The following is a 19,310-nucleotide window of genomic DNA, read 5'->3' as shown; positions in this document are numbered from 1 at the left end:
TTGGAGCTATTGGGGTAGGTTTTATGGGATGAGCCCTGAAGAGTGCAGGATTGTGACAGGAAAGGACAGACAGGAAGGTGGAAGGGAACAGGCATTCCAGATGGAGAGTGCCATGAGCAGCAATCTGAGGGAAGGCAATGCATTGGAGAATGGCAAGATGGGGTACCTGAAGAGGAGTATTGTCAGACATGGCTTGAAGGTCAGAGTGAGCACTCCATGCTGGCTGTAAGATCTGGGCTTTGCTAGGTGATGGGTACCTCCTGAGATTTTAGATGAGGTGCATGACCCAAGAGCTGTGTATTCCGAAGGTTAATCTGGCATGGTTCTTAAAGAAAAGTTGAAATGGGAACAAGTAGAAGGAAGAAGAATTTGGAAGAAGTTTTGTTGCTGCAGCCTATGTGAGAAGTAACAGGGACATTGGCTAGAGCTGCTCTGGCCAATGTGAAAGCCGCTAGCCATATGTGCTCACTGAACAGTTGAAACTTGGCTAGCCTGAATTGAGATGTGCTGTAAGAGTAAAATACCCACTGAATTTTGATGACTTAGTCCCCACCCCAAAAAAGATGTAAAATATCTCATTGAAAATTTTCTCTATTGTATACATGTTGGAGTGACAGTATTTTGGACATATTGGGATAAATCAAATATATTATTAAAAATTAATGTCACCTGTTTATTGTTGCTTTTTTTAATGTAGGTATAAGGGAATTTAAAATTACATATATGGCTCACATTATATTGGATGGAATTGGGCTACAGTGACGACAAAATAGAAAGGAAGAGCACATTCTGAGAACCACGAAAGGGTAGAAATGATAAGCTGTGGTGACTATAACTCATTTACTCAACGTATTTTTATTGAGCCCTTGCTATATGCTGGGCCCTCTTTTAGATGCTGGGGATACAGGAGTGAGCAAGACATGTAGTCCTTGTTTCACGAACTGTGCTGCCAAGGGGAGGCAATAAATAGGCAGAAAAATGAATAAGAATTCCAATCAGTGACAAGTGTTATAAAAATATAAAAGAAGTCAGAAAGAGTGGCAGGAGATGAGGCTGTAGAGGTAGGCAGAGGCCAGATCACCTAGGGTCTTGCTGGCCAGGGGAAGGAGAGCAGATTTGAAACTAAGTGCAGTGGATGCTGTTGGAGGATTTTAACTGGTCGGATTAAAGGAACATGGAGGGCAAATAGAGAGAAAATACGACTATAAACTTCGGATTCTGTGTGATTTGAAATATGATTGTACCATGAATAGAAATAGGAAAGTCAGAAACAAATTTGGCAGAGACCGATGAGTGCTGTTTTGGATATTTTAAATTTGAATATTTTAAACTACTAATTAAGATGCACTGAAAGCAAGGGAGGAAGGAAGGAAGAATAAGCAACCAAATAAATTGACCAGAGATTTCAGAAAGAAAAATAGGGGGAAAATAAAGAGTATACTATAAAAAAGTAATATTCCTTTATTTTTGTAAATCATATTGGCTCCTTCCTAAATACAATCTTAACTCTTTTAACATAAACTAATGGCAGAATTTTAAATATGGTTGTGCGTTGTAAGGGGTGAAGGGCGTACTGAGATTCCTGAGATTGGAAGTCTGGCCTTTTCCAGTGCTGTAAACGTGAATTGTTTTAATAAAGAACCCCAATTTAACTGTCTGTAATGTGGCCTTTCATTTTCAGCACAATACTAAAACTTAAACCATTTATGTGAATAAATATTTCTAAAACGGATTAAATTGTAGTATAACAATATTTTTGACTAGTTCTACTTTTATCTTCAGTCTCTCAGTGACCGCTCATTTGGAGAGAAGTGTTATCTCCTCCCTGAAGTTTTCCTTTTTGCCTTTTGTACAAAAGCCACGCACAACAAAATTTTGTAGTCTGACTCACATGTAACTGTAATCATACTTGTTCTTTCCATCGGTTTCTCCAGCTCACTTAAAATATATTTTACACTTCTATTTTCATACTTGAAAACTATAGTTGTATGAAAAAGATGTGAAACCCTGTTTGAAAAAGACTTGCCGTTGCTCAAAGTTGGTAATTTCCCAGTCCATTAACATCCAGCATTGTATTACTTAAAGGGCTTATGGGCGGGGACACAATGGAGCAGGCGGTGCAGCATTCCCTAGAGTGACACAGAAGAGGAGCAGAAGCGCCGGCCCCTTATTTAGCAGGAGATAAAATATAGTAACTTAAAGGTCACTGTCTCATTACGGTCGATAAAGGAACCATTCATTTCCTTGATATTCTATATTCTAGACTGAATTTGAAAGGAGGACCATAATGGATATAAATATTTACGTACATTTTAAAGGCCATTATCTCAGCTCATTTTCAAAGCCAATTTCTCTAACAGTCCCTGGGAAACATTCTCAGCTGTGATAGTTCATAGTTTAAAAGTCAATATAACAATTTTGAAAGGACCGTCATAGGTCATCACTTCTACAATGAGTTTCAGTGTCTAGTCTCTCCTTCAGCTTTGGGCCAAAGGGTAAGAAATTAGGTTTGAAAAAATACATGGAACTGAGAATGGAATGTAATAAAGAGAAAAATAGGTTCTTTTCTTCTCCCTGGTAAGTGCGCATTCCCTCAGCGCAAAAAGTGAAATAGCTTATATTTATATGGTCTTATTTTCCAGGACTGTACAGAGGTGTTTTGTTATACTTCATAAATGAAAAACATCAAATACTTCCTCCAACTATGCCTTCTAATATCATATTCACTTTTTCTTTTCTTTTCTTTTTAATTAGGGAATTCGTGGGTACAAGGGTGAGAAGGTGAGTTGGTAACAACAAATAGATAGACCAGAATTTCAGAAAGTAAAACAGAAACATAACTGTATTTACGCACTTAATAAAATCTATTTTCCTTTATTTTCGTAAGTCTAGATTCCCTAATTCCTAAGTGGACTCTTAACTCTGTTAACATAAAATAATAATAGAACTTAAGAGATGGCTGTGTGTTGTAAGGGGTAGAAGGTGCCCTAAGATTCCTGAGACTAGAATCCAGACTCTCAGGTCCACAAACACAAACAGAGACACCAGTTTAACAGCCATGCAGCACAGGCGTCCAGACTAAGTGTTTCTATATACAAACGGATGTGGCAACACTTCAGTGAGGTTGCTCCCTTGGTGCTTAACTTCCTGTGAAACCCAAACACCGAACCCAGTCATGGCGGAAAGAGGATTTACCCTGGGTAAGCAGTAAAGAACTGCTTACTTCATTCTGTCAGGCATCGGGGTAGAGCTTGCAGGAAGGGTAAATTTGACCAAAAAAGGAGCAAAAGTTATGGGTTAGTAGATTATTTTATGATTATTTGCAAATTGTGAGTTAGGAAATCAAACTGGTTCTAAAGAAAGAACAAGTTGGACTGGGGCTCAGGCATCTTTGAGAGGGTTCAATAGTTCATTCACAGTTTATGCCATTGTTCTCTCTCTTACCAGATTTTCTGTCTGAAATTAGAACATGTGCCTATCATGCATTCTGTCCACAACCTGCAGACCTGGGCAAGAGGCCTGCACTTTAGGGGGTCCTGCTCTGGGTCTCCTCTGGTCTCCCCACTCCCCATGGAGCCAGGAGTCTGCAGGACAAGAGGCCTGTGCCCTCTTCTTCTGGATCATGCTTTGGGTAACCAAGACCCCAGAAGTCTCTGCAAAACGGCCTGAGCCTTCTTTGAAGGCGTTCACAAACCTCTTTCCTAGGTCCATCTTCTTCCAAGGCCTGAGGGGAAACCAAATGGGAGCTATTTGTTGGCGCAGGAAAGGGCCCTGAGGGAGCTTTGTTGTGTTGCCTGGGGCACCTTCATGTACGCACACTCAGGCTCCTCCTCCTGTGGAAGGCGCTGGAGGTAGAAAGTGAAGTGGGAGCTGGGCTGTAGGCCATGGCCATGGGGCTCTACTCCCACATGGACCTCTGAGGAATCCCAAAATTCTTTCATTTCTTATTCCTTTTGAAGGTATATTTTTCAAGAAAGGAAGCTAGAACATTACTAGTTTATTAACTTGATTCATAACTTTCAACTATTTAGATATGTGGTATGTGGGCCTCTGCTCCCATCTTGTCCTGGGCCCTGCAAATAGTAGGGGTGAACTTATGTACAGACAAATAAATATATCCCCAAACACTGGAAGAGTTAGGCCTAAAAGGGGAAGAGTGTAAGAAATGCCGTAATTCTGTACTTAGCCGTGAGAACCTGGGTAACTCAAGATCTTGGAGTGTCTGTTTCTTCATCTCTATAGAACAGGACTAATACAGGCCTCCCTAATTTACAGGGTGGTTGGAGAATCAAATGGAATAGTGAATGTGACAATATATTGTAAACTGCTGGTCTATAAATGTAAGGTGCTACTGTGAAGAGACGGGGAAGAAACGATAATATGGGCAAGTTCAGAAAGTTTCATGATTATAAAATTGTCCTATATATAGTTGAAGAAAATTCTCCATGCCCTTTCCCATCTTGACTTATACAATGAGCTAATTATCAACACCAGGAAGCTTTATGTATATATTCTTGAAAGATTCATTTAACCTTCTGGGGAATTGTAGATTCATTGGAGGAGTTCTCATCTGGAAAATACAAGCTGTCAGAGCAAAGTGACCCTGAACCATCGACATTCAAACCGCAATTTCACAAGGAGCAGCAGCGTTAGAAATCAGAGGCTGAGAACAGAGCTAATCTGTTCACAGTTTTCTGAAGTACTTGCTCTCTGGAACTATGTAATTATGGCCATTCCATAGGGATTACTGAGCCCATCAAAAAAGAAAACGCCTTTGCAGAGCCAAATAACATGAGGACAATATTTTCATTGATGGAAATCTGCCCCCAAAACAAATGCTGTTCCTCAGGACCCTCGAGCTAACGAATCTGTCTGGACAAATGGAATGTGAATTCCGGCCAAAAGAATTTTGGGTGTATTTATGGTACTTTTCTGTTTTACATTTTGGTGGTTGACTCATTTTATTTCCATCCAACATTATTAAATTAATTGCCTTCTAATTGATTCTTCAAGAATGATTTTCCATTTGCACTTAGAAATAAATGTTCAACTTGTTCTAAGTGAGAGCTCAGTTTTTCCTGGGTGGGTTTGACTCACAACATGGTGTGGAGAGAGAACAGATTGCTTTTGAACAGAAGCATAGCTGGATCTAGGAATTGTACCTCCTTCTTTCCTGCTCCCCATGCCAGCAATACCCCACGCAGTACCCGAGGCAGAAGCATCAAGTTACTGGAAAGTAACTTGCAGACTATGTCAGCGCGCCCTGTTCAGCTTTGGGTGGCTGATGAAGAACATGGACTTGGGAGTCTAACAGACTCAATCTTGTGATCATGGGCAAGCTACTTAATCCTTCTGAGGCTCATTTTCCTAATCTGTGAGTGGAGATATATATATAGACCTTGCAAGGCTGCTGTGAGGATTAGCAATAATGTAGAGGCTTTGGCACATAATTTGCATCCATAATGGGTGGTTACAACTCTGATTTCCCTTCTTAGAGCAGTGCTATTCAAAGTGTGACCTGCAGGCTGGCCATCAATCTAGGAACTGATGATCACTATTTTGTGATGAGATAAAGTTTGTACCAGAATATACATCCACTATATCACTAAATACATTGTTTACTTCAGCTGACATATATTTTTCATAGCAAGACTTCGTGAAGGAAGCAGGGCATTGATGTACATTCTAGTGCAAGTTGTTTATGTCATTGTGTAGTGGCATAGAGTAGCATGTCTTAGAGCAGCACAGAGATAAAGCAGCAGCAGAAGCAGAAACTAGTGCTGAGGGCACTGGACTAGGAGTCACTGGCTAGCATGTACATTTAAGTCAATCATTTAACCTCTCCAATTGAGCTGCCTCATCTTAAAAACATGAATTGCTCTGAGGCTCAGAATAGATATATATATGAAAGTACTTTGAAAATTCTAACTTTAACCATTTTTCTAATTGACTTTGTTACTTTTTAGTTCTGATTATTAAAAGTCTTAGAAGTCTGATATAATAGATTAGTTTTCAGAGGTGCCAGTTCTCATTCTACTTGAGCAAGTTACTTAACCTTTTTAAATCACAAATCTTCAGTCTGTAAAATTGGGCTGATAATATCTACCTCAGACAGTTAATATCTGAGTGTGAAAATAACATTAATAATAAACTATAAAGCGTAATTTAAATGTTAGGTTTTAAAAATTAATATTCCCGGGGAGGCAGGGCAGTAAAGTGTGATGACAGAAAATCCATAGTACGCTTGCCACCATGCCTTACGCTCTCCCTCACAGCGGAGCTTGCTGATTCATCATGGCTCCTTTCCTCACCAAGTCACGACATGGTCTCGGAAACTTTCTCTCATAGTTCTCTACGTAGACACTACTAATTGATCAAAGTTGGTACCCAGGATGGAGCATAGTGCTGTGAAAAAAATAGGGACTCTGAGTAAACCTGGGTTCAGACCTTAATTCTTCTTTTTACTAGCTATATGATGGAGGGAAGTTACTTTTCTTGAGCTTAAGTTTTCTCATCCATAAAATGAGAATTTTAAAATTCATCTTATTGGACTGTAATGTGGACTCAATTAAATCACAATTGCAAATTAAATCACATACACTATGTGGTAGATGCTCAATAAACCTTAGTTTCTTTCCGTTCAATTTTATCCATCTCTCAAAAATATTAAACTTGGGGCCAGCCTCGTGGCCGAGTGGTTAAATTTGCACGCTCAGCTTCTGCGGACTAGGGTTTCCCTGGTTTGGATCCTGGACGGGGACATGGCACCACTCATCAGGCCACACTGAGGCGGCGTCCCACATGCCACAACTAGAAGGACCCACAACTAAAATATAAAACTATATACTGGGGGAGTTTTGGGAGAAAAAGCTGGGAAAAAAAGAAGATTGGCAACAACTGTTAGCTCAAGTACCAATTAAAAAAAAATAAATGTTAAACTTCATTAGGTGGTATCACTGATTTGAGTCTGTCAAGCTAAGGATGACTCCTGGATGAAGTTTTTCAGGGTTGAATGACCAAATAACCCAGAGGATTGAGGATAAAATTATGTATAATCCATTAGAGTGCTTATGTCATAAGATTCTGCTGGGAATCTTTAAAAAAAGATCATAACACTAAATGACTGCAAATGTCCTCATTTATTTTATTTATTTCTTTTTTAGGGTGAACGCGGAGAGTGTGGTAAACCAGGAATAAAAGGTGACAAAGTAAGCAACATGTTTTTAAAATGCTAACAGCTGTGATCCCTTTGGGGTTGAATTTCCTTAAGAGGAAACTCCTGGGATGCATTAGGTTGATCTCACTACTGGAGTTGGAGAGTCATTGGCTCTGTTTTCACATCTGCAAAACATGAAGCAGAAAACAAAGCCCTACCTAAATCTAGTTAATGGAGCCCCCAAATGCCTTTCTTATGGACCATTAAAATTTTGCTTTTTGGCACCCTAAACTTTGAGAGTAGACCTACTGAATGTGATGGTGAAAAGAATAATTTAACCAGTAAAGTCAATTCAAGCTCCAATTGGGTCAAAGCAGAATTGGTTTCCAGATATAAACGCTGAGAACAAGTACTTTCCGAAGTAGAGTGAAGAACTCTGTGAAGTAAGTTGAGATACTTATAAATAATGTGGCAGAACTAGACATAGTTAGGGGTTTGAAATTTTGAAAATGCAGCAAGCAACAGATAATTGGGTAGCTATTTACCTTTCATTAAAAAATAAATATGAATAAATTATTTAAACTGCAGACAATTTTAAATACGTTAAGGAGTTCTTTAATGGATCAGAAATGGAGAGGACATTTGAAACATAATGATAAAGGGTCCAAAAAAGTACAGAGTAAAAGTAGTTTTCATTATAGTTAAGAACTATTAACAGCATGTCACGAAAATATTAAACTCTTTCAATATCTATATTTTAATTATGGGAGAGAGTCAAGGAGAGAAAATGAGGCAGAAGGTGAAAAGAAGAGGATAAGATAATGACACTCGTCCATGTAATTAAACATTTTAAATAGCTTGAGACTTTCTGAAGCTTTTAAACTACCGTAGAGTTAAAGGTCAGGAGAATCTGAAAAACGCAGGTTTGGTAATTATCTCTGGGCAAAATGAAAAGTGTGATGATGAATGGATTCTTCCTGGAGGATAATTGAAAGTGGGAGTTGGACATGGACTTGAAAATACAGGAGAAGGGACACATACAGAAAAAAATGAAAATCAAACCATAGTTTGGAAAACTATTAGAAATAAAAATGGCTGACAAAGCTAGTATATTTCATTGACTAAGATGTCAGGGATTGTTAAATGCCCTATTATTTTCTGTGCGGAGAAAAAATACTGCTATTTATAAGTGTAAGATGCAACTGATTGTAAGATGTATCCCAACGTCAGAGATGTAAAAATCTGGAAAAATGCTTGTCTAGAGTCAATGAAATATAGTGTCCTTGACATGAAGAGTTCATGCATGTTTATAAGTAAAACATACAAAGAACATGAAGGGACACAAAAAAGTATAAATGGCTAAAAAATATCTAAACACATTAGTAATTAAATAAGTGAAATTAAAACATTAAAATATTATTTCACCTATTAAATTAGCAAACACTGAAATAATATATAATACTTAGTGTTGATGGAGATTCTATAAGATGAGGATGTGCTCTCTACTCAGACAGCGAGAATGGAAATCTGGACAAACTTTATGGAGGAAAGTTTCACTTTTTCTTTCCATACATGATGTAAGAGACAACAGGGAGTGGGAGAGCCTTAAACATGCTGATGGTCTCTGCATCAGTCCTCCTCTTCCAGGAAATTATCCTTAGGAACAAATTAGAAGTTGGACAAAGATTTATACACAAAGACGTTCATTGTACTATTATTTAAAATAATCATTAGAGGGGCTGGCCCCGTGGCCGAGTGGTTAAGTTCGTGCGCTCCGCTGCAGGCGGCCCAGTGTTTCGTTAGTTCGAATCCTGGGCGCGGACATGGCACTGCTCATCAGACCACGCTGAGGCAGCGTCCCACATGCCACAACTAGAAGAACCCACAACGAAGAATACACAACTATGTACCGGGGGGCATTTGGGAGAAAAAGGAAAAAATAAAATCTTTAAAAAAAAAAAATAATAATCATTAGAAATAATTTAAGTGTCAAAACTAGGGAAATGAGTAAGTAAATTATGATAGATTCATATTCTTGAGTATAATTCAGTTTACTAAGAGTTAAGGACATGGAAAAATATTTTTGATACACTGCAAGACCAAATAAATAGGATACAAAATTATTTGAAGAAAAAAATCTGTTGGGAATAAAACTGGATGAAAAGCTGCCTAAAATGTTAATAGCAGTTGCCTCTGTGTAATATTATTTTGTTTCTTTCCTTTTTTCTATGATTGTCAAAGTGTGTCTATTATCAATAAGTTATATTTTGGTAAGCAGAAAAAAAGTGAAAATCTGAGAAAAGAGAGACTAGACTATATTGTACTCTCATAAAAATAAACTTTAGGGGCTGGCCCCGTGGCCGAGTGGTTAAGTTCGCGCGCTCCGCTGCAGGCGGCCCAGTGTTTCATCGGTTCGAATCCTGGGCGCGGACACAGCACTGCCCGTCAGACCACGCTGAGGCGGCGTCCCACATGCCACAGCTAGAGGAACCCACAACAAAGAATACACAACTATGTACCGGGGGGCTTTGGGGAGAAAAAGGAAAAAATAAAATCTTTAAAAAAAAAAAAAAAAAAAAAAAAAAAAATAAACTTTAAAGGGTTTCTCATTTACGGAACATAGTGAAATATTTTCTGTTAGAAGAGTGTTGAGTATAAACAGTGTTTTGCCAAGTTTCATGTCTTGAAGATAGCAAAAGAGTGATCTAGTCATTGTGGAAACTCACTAAATTGTTCCTTTAACTGACATCGCCTTGTGAGAAGGAAACAATATTCCGCCAAGTTTACTGCTTTCTAAGGAATCTTAAGTAATAAATCCTTTGCTCTGATCAAAATGTCAACATATAGGCCAAGGATCTAAACTCGTGTTTTCATGGAGTTTGTTTAGGAAAAGAAAGTTCGACCCCCAGTTGGCTTGTTAATTAGGATCATTTCGTTAACAATGAATCTGTTGGCTTATGATGTGTGGATAACCTGGGAAGACTGGCCATTACTGAGAACACATTCCCTTCTCTTCCACCTAAAGTCATTGCCCTTTAAAGATGGATAATTAGAGCAACTTACTGTTAATTTTATTCCACAGGGATCCCCAGGGCCAGATGGATCAAAGGGACCCAGAGGACTTCAGGTAAGGAGGCTAAAACCAAATCTAAGTCTGGATAGAACCACCTATGGAGCTTTGAAAAATCCCCTTGCCCACTTGTACCCTCTATCAATTCAATCAGAATGTCTGGGTTTTGGAGCCATTCATCAATATTTTTAAAGATTCCCAGGTGATTCCAATGTGCAACAAAAGTTTAGAAACCACTGCCCTAATGTTTCAAGTAACTAATTCAGGCTCCTTAAAGATAAGTACCAGCAGGTGAGTCTACTTAGTGAGTAGCTGAAGAGACAGAAGTTAAAAAATTAGAGTCTAGGAAGACGGATAAAGTCAAGCAGTGAAAAGCAAGATATAATTATTTTTGCATTGCTACTATAATATAGTTGGAAGAGCTATGCATTTTTCTAAATTACAGTATTTGTATTGTTCCATCCTTATAAGTAGTTAATACTCAATAACTTGCAATGATTCTTTAAGGCATTTATTTAAGTTAGACACATCCAATGGATTTCAGGAAATAATTTGGATCAGGTTTTTCCAGTCTGAGGACTTGCCTCATCTAAAATTGTAAGGGGGGGAGGGTGTGTATGTGTGAAGAGTTAATTTCAATATTTCAAAAAGTCTACCGAAAATTTATCTTTACCCAAGATTTCCTAGACAGCATCTAGTTAACCATCAACTCCTTTGCTTTGGCCTGGAGTTGTGCCGGGGCAGGGCAGTAACTCTGGTTATCACAGTGTCATTGGGAGCTCCAACTTTCAGTTATACATACCTTAGATATTAAAAAAAACATGTCATTTATTGAAATCTTTCAAAAAGGTCTAGCACAGGAAAGGTTGGAAACAGATTTAGAAAACAAACACCTCATTAATACATGTTTGCTCTCAGCTTAAGTGCTACTTTAGAAGCTGTGTATTTGACACACGGAATATTATCTTGTTACTTTTCTCAATTGCACGTAACCCCAACTTAACTCTGAGTTATAGAGTCTGACTTCTAACTCCAGGATCTCTAGGGACCCTAATGAATGATTCATTCCTGGATGGCCTTTTGTACACAGCACTAATTCTTGCTTTTCATCTTGGAGCAGGGCATTAGTGGACCTCCTGGGGATCCAGGCCTCAAGGGAATTCAAGGCAATAAGGTAATCATACCTTTGGTTCAAGACAGGCAGTGTACCTTTCCCCTCGTGAGGTATGGTAATGCGTGTTTTTATTATGCACAAGTCTTTGAGAACGTATTTTTGGAAATACGTAATAATCTGCAGGTGTATACACAAAATCATGCTCAAGTACATGCAGGAAGTCAGTAGCATAGATTTATCATTTATGACTATATTATTCAAAGGGCACTATTAAATATAAGCCATTATCAAGAATCTTTGCAGTGTTTCCTTCTTACTCCTGTCCTTTAGTCATTATATGGCTCATCAGAAACTGAAAAGTAGTAACAGTAACACAATTCAAATCATTACATTTCCCACACGGAATGTCGACTCAATATACAGTTTTTAAGAGAAGGATATTTATAGCTGTCATACCAGCAAAAATCATCAAGCCTTTTTTTTTTATTACAGGGGTGTAATCTCAACCATCAGTACCATGCTCATAACGTCCTTTCACAGATGACCAGGCAAGACAGATAGGGAGGGGTTAATGAGAGCCAAGCAGAACTGAAAGACGCTACAGCTGGGATCTTCAAAAGAACTAGTTATAAGACTGTCTTCCAATGAGATTGGCCATGAATTTGCTGAAAGTGAGCTTTTTAGTGCCTTTTTAACTCCTTTCAATGTTTAGTAAATTTCACGGATATAGTAAATATCCAATAAATGGTGTTGGGTTAGTGACTGGAAATCTGTGGAATTTGTGGCAGTAATAGCAGAAGATGGACACTAGATAAAGCCAATTTTTTAGGGTGCTATTCAGTTTAAGTTGTGGGGAGCAGTTGGACTACTTGAGTGTTCTTTTTCCAGAGAGAGGAAAGGGAGAGACAAGTATGGTATTTTTAATGAGATAATGACAATGTGTGACTTCCCAGGCCACTTTTAATTGGCAAATTAAAAAGGAATGGGCTTCTTAGCGGGAGTGTGCTTAAACTTCACCTGGGGAAATTGTCTTTTCCAGTCCTTACCTATGATTAATTCTTGCTGGAGGAAAGAAATGGCTCTTTTGAATACTGAGTAGTATAACCGACTGTAGGTAAAATACTGCAGCAAGAAAAAAAAATATTTTGACAGTCCACACTTATTTCTAGGGTTCTTGGGCTACCTAAGATGATAATTTTCACATGCTTGTGAAAAAGAGGCTTAAAATCAGGCACCGGGGTTGGGGCTTGCAATAGTGATAGAATTATAGAATGTTTGAGCCACAGAGGATATTAGAAATCATACTGGCTCAAAGTTTTCATCTTGGAAAATGAGAAATGAAGTGCAGAGATCAAATGGCTTGCCTGAGGGAGAGGCACAGCCAGGTTTGTCAGGTCTGGAGGGCATCTGTGCAGGTGCTGGGCGGGAACAGGGCATGCAGCTTTGGGAGATGGTTGGTGGCAGTCCCTAAAAAGGCGCCATCATTTGATCACTTCTCTTTAGGTTTTTCTTCTTAAATAAATTTATTTTAACAAAATTTAGCTTTTAATTCCAATGCTGCATTAATTATTAAAAAGAAATAATGAGTCAAGTGTTTTGGGGAGGTTGTAATTTTCTGACATAATATTTCATGCTTGACTTTCACAACATCATCATAAAAGGAGTCATTTTTTCAAAAGTATTTGAAGCCGTCATCAATTTTTCAAGGGCCTCTCTTTAAAAAAATTGTAATAAAAGGTAAATAACATAAAATTACCACTTAGGATTTAATCACAAAATTCACTACCAGCTGAATACACAAAGTTCATTGCCAACTGAAAAGGTCAATTTCTCTAGCTTGTTGGGGGTTGTGTTAGGAGGGACTGAGGTGGGTGCACTCTTCTCTTTTAACTTCTAGTTATATTTCTGGGTTAAGGTCACAAAGTTAGTGCCCTCTTGACTCTTACTTTGAGACTATTACTAATTTCTACTTCTCTTTAGGTCTGTCAACCAGAGATGCATGTTACATTGATCATTAAGTATTTTTTTTTATTTTATACGTTTATCTGTCTTAAAAAGTCAGGTTTCAGGGAATGATTTCGTCTTGCATCCCAGAATGAATTCTAAATCTTAAAGACTTAATAAATGATTCTTTTCTTCAATCTGGAAATAATGTTATGTTTCATAGTGCCATTTCTTTTCATCCATTCCCATTTTATTACAAAACATTTTTTAAGAAATTGCTATGGCAATTTGTGCAAAAAAATCTCTAAAATCCAGTAATTCTGTATTTTCTAATGGGCACAGGGATGATTATTTATTTTGAAACTTCAATAATAGGTAACACTTACTTATTGTATATTTACTATGTACAGATACAATTCTAAATAGTCATTTAATGTAATGCCACCTTTTGAGGCATGATCTTTTCTTACCCCTGTGGTGTAGATTAGGCTACTAAGGCACAGAGAGTTTAAGCAGTGGGTCCAAGTCTACACAGCTGGTAAGGGACAGAGCCAGGACTCAAACCCAGCCAGTCTACTCTTAGCCGCCATATTATATTTATCTCCTTAGGAAAATTCCTGAATTTCCTGCATAGTTGACCTGAGATGAGTGCATTTCTTTTGGACAGTATGGGAATTGCATCTGTCCCCTCCTCTAGTGTGCTCTGGCTGGAAACAACAGTCTGTTGAGAGGTGCATTTCTACCTGGTTATAATGCTCATCTGAAAATGCAGAAGAAGAAGGAAGAGAGTCACTAGGGAGTAAGAAACCAGTAAGGTGCATTTTCAAATATTTTGTCTCTTACGAGACCTTAAAATAGAAACCTTTAGACTTGTACCATTTGCAAAGATTCCAGGGGAGTTTCTAGATGGGACCTGCCTCTGTCTTTGCATTTATGAATGAATGATCTCTCTCATGAACTACAATCCCATTCTGTTGCTCTAGTAGTTGGATTTTCTTCATCAAAGGGTTTGCAGAAAAGGTGGTCAAAGAACAAAAGGAAAAAATAGCACACGATAAATCAAGGGAAAATGTGATTCTGGGGTGTTTCACAAATCATTTCTCTCATTAATATTTTCCACATGTAAAGGAGCTCCTTTTCTGCCCTAAATGACCTTGTTGCCTTAGAAACAAAATATAGACTCTTCTCAGAATGAAGCCTTGCCTCTGAGGCCACCTCAGCCTCTCCCCTACATGAGGGTCATACAGTGGCATTCATAAGAGAACATCCCATCAGTCTCTAAAGTCAATTAGGATTGCAATCATGCAAGTGCCCAAGAAGCCTTATCCCTAGGACCAAACTGGAAATGTAACCCAGGAGAGAGCACTGTGCTCTTTCTGAGTAAAAATGGAGTGCATAAGAACTCTTTGCTGACTTCCAAGGGCTATTGCGGTGGTTCAGGTTGCAGTCGTATCTGGCCATAGGATGGGCCCCCTAAGAACTAGCAAGAATGGCTCAAGATTGGCTGGCCTTTCAAATCGCAGAGAACAAGTTACCAAAATTAGTTTTGAACAAATAAACACAGTAGAATGCTGGGTGTGCCAAGCCCACATTAGGGAATTTTTGCCATTTCTGGATGTCTTCCTGAGATTATTTCTGAAGGGTATTTCCTTCTTAAATCTCATGGAAATCTGCTCTTTCCAAGACCCTCTTTGTGCTCCTGGGAGGAGGGACTGCCCACTGTGGCAGGAGCAGGATACAGTTTGTGACACAGAGAAGTATCCTAGCACTAGAACTTCAGTGCCAGGGCCAAAAGAGCACTAGGAATATCCCTGATGTGTTTCCCCAAGGCAAAGCACCACATGTTCATCCCAAACAACTGGAAAAACACCATGATATTATGTTATATATTAATGTATGTTAATAGACGAATTGCCTTGCTTCTTCTAACCTCTTCCATTGTTCTACTCTAGTATGTTCATATATTTCCTGCAGGGGTTTTTTCCCCCTTAGTGTTTTCTTCTTGTGCTGAACTCAAGTGTAAGAAGCTCAAAGTCCTTTTACATATGAGATTTGATCTTATTTTATGTTCAGTTTAGCTTCTGAGATGTTAAGAAAACCCATAGAGATATAGCAATGGTCTGGTCGACTTGAGTAAATGGATATGGTCAGGGCAAATAATCTCCAGCGAATCACATATCCATCCACCTGCCCAGAGTGAACAAAGGACCCAGGATGAAAGAATAAACAGAACCTATGTTCAACAGGAGTGAAGGCACATTAAACACTTAGACTGCTCCAAAGCTCTGCCCCACACCAGGATTCCTGGACACCCTACACTTCCTTATCCAACTCTGTCGAGCTTCCATCCCATTTTCTGAGGTTCCCAAGCACAGTAGATATTTTTCAAGTAGCTGATATTCTTAAGAAGAAAAGCATATAAGAGCTAAAAGTACATATCTCGAAATTAAAACTGTAAATTTAGTAAACATCCCCACACAACATCCTGTTTTCTTCAAAATGCTCTATGAAAAAAAGTCAGTTTTAGGGGCTGGCCCAGTGGCTCAGTGGTTAAGTTCACGTGTTCTGCTTCAGCAGCCTGGGGTTCGCAGGTTGGGATCCCAGGTGTGGACTTAGCACTGCTCGTCAAGCCATGCTGTGGCGGTGTCCCACGTAAAATAGAAGGTTGGCACAGATGTTAGCTCAGGGTGAATCTTCCTCACACACACACACAAAGTTTTAAGAAGAGGGCTGGCTGTCAACCTTTGACACAGCTGCTAGGAATGCATATGCAGACATTTTTGGTAGCTGGCAGAGTGCTAGTCAAGTTTCCTTTTAGCTTCCATATGTTATACCTTTAAACATTGCTAGCCTTCTTTCAGATCTGAACAACTGGCAGGAGAATTGGACAGATACGTGCAAGTCCATCACTGTTTTTAAAAAAAATCTAAAGCAGAAGATCTAGTGACAACAGGTCACAACACCACTACCACATCTGAGAGATAAGTTACAACATGCACACTCGGTCACACACATTTAAGGTAAACAAGAAATAAATATTTGTTGACTGGCTGACTGACTGAATGAATGTGTGAAAGGTTTTAAATGGAATGAAATCAGACAGATCAAACAGGCAGGAGCCTAACTGTGCCTTAGTTTGTGAGTTTCGAGGTTATTTGGAAAACTTTGAGAGAGCAGTTTCAACAGAGAGGCTGGAGAGATGACAATGGATTGTAGAAGGAGTCAGAGAGAAGCATGCAATAGTCAGGAAGTTTGACCTTTCTTTCAAGTTATTTGGAAAATATAGAGAAACAGGCACAGTGTTGACATAGCCCATCAAAAGCTTCTTGTGCATTAAATAATCTAATGTGTTATTTATACTTCCACTTTCTTCTCAGAGTGGCATGAAGACTTGGGACTTAAATTTTTTTTTTTTTACAGTTTCACATATACAACTGAGAGTCTCATGGTTTTTATAATGGCAATATTTTCACTAAAATGAAAAATCATTAGTGAAGATTTAACAGTTTTAAATTCTAAAATTAAAATTTAAATTCTAAAATTTAGCAGAATTTATACATTCTGGGGCCAGTCCGGTGGCATAATGGTTAAGTTTGTGTGCTCTGCTTTGGTGGCCTGTGGTTTGCAGGTTTGGATCCCAGGCATGGACCTACACACTGCTCATCAAGCTGTGCTATGGTCGTGTCCCACATAGAAAATAGAGGAAGAATGGCATAGATGATAGCTCAGGGATAATCTTCCTCAAGCAAAAAGAAGAAATTTGGCAACAGATATTAGCTCAGGGCCAATCTTCCTCACCAAAAAAAGAGAAAAAAACCCCTAGTTTTGGTCATTATTTAAATATTTGATTTGACTCCATATTAGCTTGGTAACTTTAGTAGGTCAGCCTATTAAACATACTAATATTTCAATCATGGTTTGGAAGTAGTTCAATACCACAAATATGAACAACTATGAAGGCTTTTAGACTTTCTCCTCAAACAAGCGAGTTATGTAGTTTTATTTCAGTACTCACACAACTCAAAATGCTAAAAATCTCCTGACATCATGACATTGCTTTCAACCACTAAAGTCATGATTTGTAATACGATATATTTCTTACAACTTGATGGGAAGTAAAGCAGGTGAAACATACGTTCCTAGTACAGAATAATTAATCAAAAAAACCTTTCTTAAATTCACAGCTCTCTTAGCAGAATGACTATATGTTTGACTCCATGTAAAGTATTTTAAGTATAGGATACTGGAACACGTTAGCTTTTCCAGTTGTCCAAAAGCAATAATGGGCCTTCTGATTCTCCTGCCAGGCTAACAACTCTGAACAAGGTCGTGACTACCCAGCGTATAGCAGCGCAAAGGGAAGAATCCCTTTACAATGTTAATTATAAATATCGGTTTAATGAAGAACCAGAGCCAAGCTGCCAAACCGTGTGAATGTTTTTCCTTCAAGGATGTCAAAGTCTAAATGCTATTTCTGCCCTGGGCCTAATTAAAGAGAAAGAATCATTAGTAATCCAGCAATTTTTGTTGTGGAAAGGGCTTTGACCTACATGCACATCTGCCCACCAGGGCTCTAAATGAGCTTATTAACTCATTTGACATGAGGCAACTGATAGTGACAACTTGAAGTGGCTGCCAGAACATGTGGGATGTCAGCCAATGGCTTCAAGGCAGATAATTTTCATTCCCAAATCTCTGATGCATGTGGTTCTCAGCAGATGGGGTATACTGCGTGTGTGTGTGTGTGTGTGTGTGTTCATGTGTGTGTGGGCGTCCCTGTCTGTATGCAAAGACAGCCAAGGTGAAAACTGATGGATCACGGAATTCAAAATACTGCCAACATTTCCCACAAAGGAGCTGAGTCTAACCCACATGCCCAGTCAAGCTGAGCACTAATGTAGAAGGGAATCAGTTGCTGCAATGTCTTCAGAGGGATGTCAGAATTTTTTTTAATAATGACATCAATGTCTTTAATTAATTCAAGTAAGTTACAATAGCAACATTACAATGGGGAAAATTAAGTTTATTCCAATGGTCAGGTTTTTTCTATCGTGGTAAAATATACATAGCATAACATTTATCATTTTAACCATTTGTAAGTGTACAATTCAGTGGTATTAAATACATTCACAATATTGTGTAACTGTCACCACTATCTAAACCCAAAACATTTTCATTATCCCAAAATAAACTTTGTACCCTTAAAAATAACTCTTCTCATTTCCCCCACCCCTGGTCTTCAAGGGTAAGTTTTTAAGAAATCTATCACCCTGTTATATGAACCCATCTTTTCTCATAAATTGATGTCCTTCTTCTCAGATTTATGGAGAGGGTTCACCCTGAATATTTTCTAGCAACTCATTTTGTGGTGGAGGAGTCCCAACAGTGTCCACCAGAGCTGTGATTTTCAAAAGCTCTCCTGATGGGCTTCTGAGTGGTCCCTTCTTTTAGGGAAAATGACACACTATTCCTTAGATTTCATTACATATGATGAAGTATGACTTTCCTATTAGATTGAACCATACTGAATCGCCATTTTCTGGGTTAAAAATGGTCTAATATTGTCAATTTCATGTGGTTTAACCCAATAGCAATCAAGAAAGTGAGTTGAGTTACTAAAATCTGGTACAATACTACAATTTTCATTACATGTCACCAATTCTTTGTTATTATGGAGTTTTTTCTTCTTTGGAAAGCGTGAGTGGGTAGAGTATGTAGACTGTGGTCTTTTCTCTTACCTAAGTGGAGGATATTTAAAAAAGATTCTAATTGGAGATTTGAATAATGGTGGCTCCAAACTTAGGGCAGTTGGTTAATAATGGGTTTATACGAAGAGTTACATTGTGTGATCACAATATTGCCAATTATAATTTATATTACCTTTACCACCATTCAGTGACAACACTGATCCAGGTAGGCTTTATGTGCCTGAAATGGCGTGTGATTCGGCTTGTAAAGTATATTTCCTCTTGGCTTATATTTTATTTTAGAATTCTTTGTCTTCATATGATGGATCTTTAACTATG

The 19,310-nt window shown here is 38.4% G+C and overlaps 1 protein-coding gene across 7 annotated transcripts in view; it reads left to right on the top strand.

The window, feature by feature from the left end:
- The window catches only part of COL28A1 (collagen type XXVIII alpha 1 chain), a 179,590-nt gene that overhangs the window by 17,491 nt on the left and 142,789 nt on the right, over positions 1 to 19,310 (top strand). For all 7 annotated transcript variants that reach the window (XM_070615699.1, XM_070615698.1, XM_070615701.1 and 4 more), the window contains 4 exons: positions 2,755 to 2,781; positions 7,164 to 7,208; positions 10,239 to 10,283; positions 11,347 to 11,400. In XM_070615699.1, the coding sequence (XP_070471800.1) occupies positions 2,755 to 2,781; positions 7,164 to 7,208; positions 10,239 to 10,283; positions 11,347 to 11,400 (171 nt within the window). The remainder of the gene's footprint in view (positions 1 to 2,754; positions 2,782 to 7,163; positions 7,209 to 10,238; positions 10,284 to 11,346; positions 11,401 to 19,310) is intronic.

Source organism: Equus przewalskii, chromosome 4, assembly GCF_037783145.1.
Source record: "Equus przewalskii isolate Varuska chromosome 4, EquPr2, whole genome shotgun sequence".
NCBI lineage: Eukaryota > Metazoa > Chordata > Mammalia > Perissodactyla > Equidae > Equus > Equus przewalskii.
Note: the sequence above shows the minus strand (reverse complement) of the source record. Positions and strands in the feature narration are given on the sequence as shown.